Source organism: Littorina saxatilis, linkage group LG10 (assembly GCF_037325665.1).
Source record: "Littorina saxatilis isolate snail1 linkage group LG10, US_GU_Lsax_2.0, whole genome shotgun sequence".
Classification (NCBI taxonomy): domain Eukaryota; kingdom Metazoa; phylum Mollusca; class Gastropoda; order Littorinimorpha; family Littorinidae; genus Littorina; species Littorina saxatilis.
Genome location: NC_090254.1, coordinates 48,073,220 through 48,075,719, shown reverse-complemented (window position 1 = coordinate 48,075,719; position 2,500 = coordinate 48,073,220). Strand labels below are relative to the sequence as shown.

The 2,500-nt window shown below is 35.9% G+C and overlaps 1 protein-coding gene across 1 annotated transcript in view; it reads left to right on the top strand.

Annotated features, from left to right (window-relative positions):
• The window catches only part of LOC138977903 (uncharacterized), a 9,258-nt gene extending 7,126 nt beyond the window's left edge, over window positions 1–2,132 (top strand). Inside the window, exon 3 of the mRNA XM_070350508.1 lies at window positions 2,125–2,132. Within this exon, the coding sequence (XP_070206609.1) occupies window positions 2,125–2,132 (8 nt within the window). The remainder of the gene's footprint in view (window positions 1–2,124) is intronic.
• Window positions 2,133–2,500: the final 368 nt, after the last annotated feature.

Here is a 2,500-nt window from a genome sequence, read left to right as displayed (position 1 = left end):
AAACATTCAACAGAACAAGGTGGTATAACACAAACACTCAACAGAACAAGGCGGTATAACACAAACACTCAACAGAACAAGGCTGTATGACACACACAATCTGTAGAGAGACTGAGGCGGTATAACATAAACATTCAACAGAACAAGATGGTATAACACAAACACTCCACAGAACAAGATGGTATAACACAAACACTCACCAGAACAAGATGGTATAACACAAACACTCCACAGAACAAGGCGGTATAACACAAACACTCAACAGAACAAGGCGGTATAACACAAACACTCAACAGAACAAGGCGGTATAACACAAACACTCAACAGAACAAGGCGGTATGACACAAACACTCAACAGAACAAGGCTGTATGACACACACAATCTGTAGCAAGACTGAGGCAGTATAACATAGACATTCAACAGAACAAAGCGGTATAACACAAACCGACTCAACAGAACAAGGCGGTATGACACACACAATCTGTAGAGAGACTGAAGCGGTATAACATAAACATTCAATTGAACAAGGCGGTATGACACACACAATCTGTAGAGAGACTGAGGCGGTATAACATAAATATTCAACAGAACAAGGTGGTATAACACAAACACTCAACAGAATAAGGTGGTATGACACAGATAATCTGTAGAGAGACTGAGGCGGTATAACACAAACATTCAATTGAACAAGGCGGTATGACATACACAATCTGTAGATTAACTGAGGCAGTATAGCATTAACATTCAACAGAACAAGGCGGTATGACACACACAATCTGTAGAGAGACTGAGGCGGTATAACACAAACACTCAACAGAACAAGGCGGTATGACACACACACACACTCAACAGAACAAGGCGATATAAAACACACACTCAACAGAACAAGGCAGTATGACACACACACTCTCAACAGAACAAGGCGGTCTAACATAAAAACACTCAACAGAACAAGGCGGAATAACACATTAACACTCAACAGAACAAGGCGGAATAACACACACACTCAACAGAACAAGGTGGTATGACTGTGACACACTCTACAGAGAGACTGAGGCGGTCTAACACAAACACTCAACAGAACAAGGCCGTTTGACAAACAAACTCAACAGAACAAGGCGGTTTGACAAACAAACTCAACAGAGAGACAAGGCGGTAGGACACACACACTTTGTAGAGAGACTGAGGCGGTCTAACACAATCATTCAACAGAACAAGACTGTATGACACACACATTCAACAGAACAAGGTGGTATGACACACACACACTCAACTGAGAGACTGAGGCGGTCTAACACAAACACTCAACTGAACGAGTAATAACAAGTTGCAATCGTGGGAATTTTTTTGCTGATTTTGTTTAATTTTTAATTTTGTTAATTTTGTTTGTCTATCTCAGTTGCATTCAGTCTGCTACAAGTATGAGTACAACCCTTATTGTTTACTCTTTCTCCTTCTTCATAGGTATTTTTCTTTTCTTAAGCAAATTCTCCTATTTTCATTAACATGATAGATAAACCGATATCATATAAATCATAACATTTAAATAAAGAAAAAAAATTCAGTACTTAAATTAATTTACTTTCTTACAGACTGAGGCAATTTAACAAAAACACTCAACAAAACAAGGCGGTAGAACACAAACATTAGGTATTTTTCTTTTCTTAATCAAATTCTAATATTTTCAATAACATGATAGATAAACGAATATAATATTAATCATATAACATTTAAATAAAAATTAAAAATTAAAAAAAATCATACCATCAATTTACTCTCTTAGAGAGACTGAGGCGGTCTAACACAAACACTCAACAGAACAAGGCTGTATGACACACACACTCTGTAGAAAGACTCAGGATAGAATTTTTTTTTCTCAGTTGCATGCAGGGTTAGGGTTAGGGTTAGGGTTAGGGTTAGGTTTAACTTTTTTTCGTTTTTATTTTCCTTTTTTTTCCTTTTTTAAATGCGAGGAGCATCCTTCTTCATAGTTTGTTTTCTTTTCTTAATACAATTCTGATATTTTTAAGTACATGATAAATAAACAAATATCATTACAATCACCAGTAAAATGTCAAAAATCATACCATGAATGGACTTTTAAGGTTTAACTCCAATTACAGACCTATGAAGAAGGATGCTTCCCGCTTTTACGAAAGAAAAAACCCAAGTAAAACTTAACATAACCCTAATTCTAACCCTAACCCTAAGCCTAACCCTAACCCTAACCCTACATGATTGAGTGAGAAAAAAAATAAAAAAAGATTGTATCCCAAGTCTTTCTACAGAGTGTGTGTCATACCGCCTTGTTCTGTTGAGTGTTTGTTTTCTACTGCCTAGCTTGTTCTGTTGAATATTTGTGTTAGACCGCCTCAGTCTCTCTAAAAGAGTAAATTTATGGTAGGATTTTTTTTCATTTAATTTTTTTTTTATTAAGTATTATGATGAATATTATATTCGTTTATTTATCTATCATGTTATTGAAAATATGAGAATTTG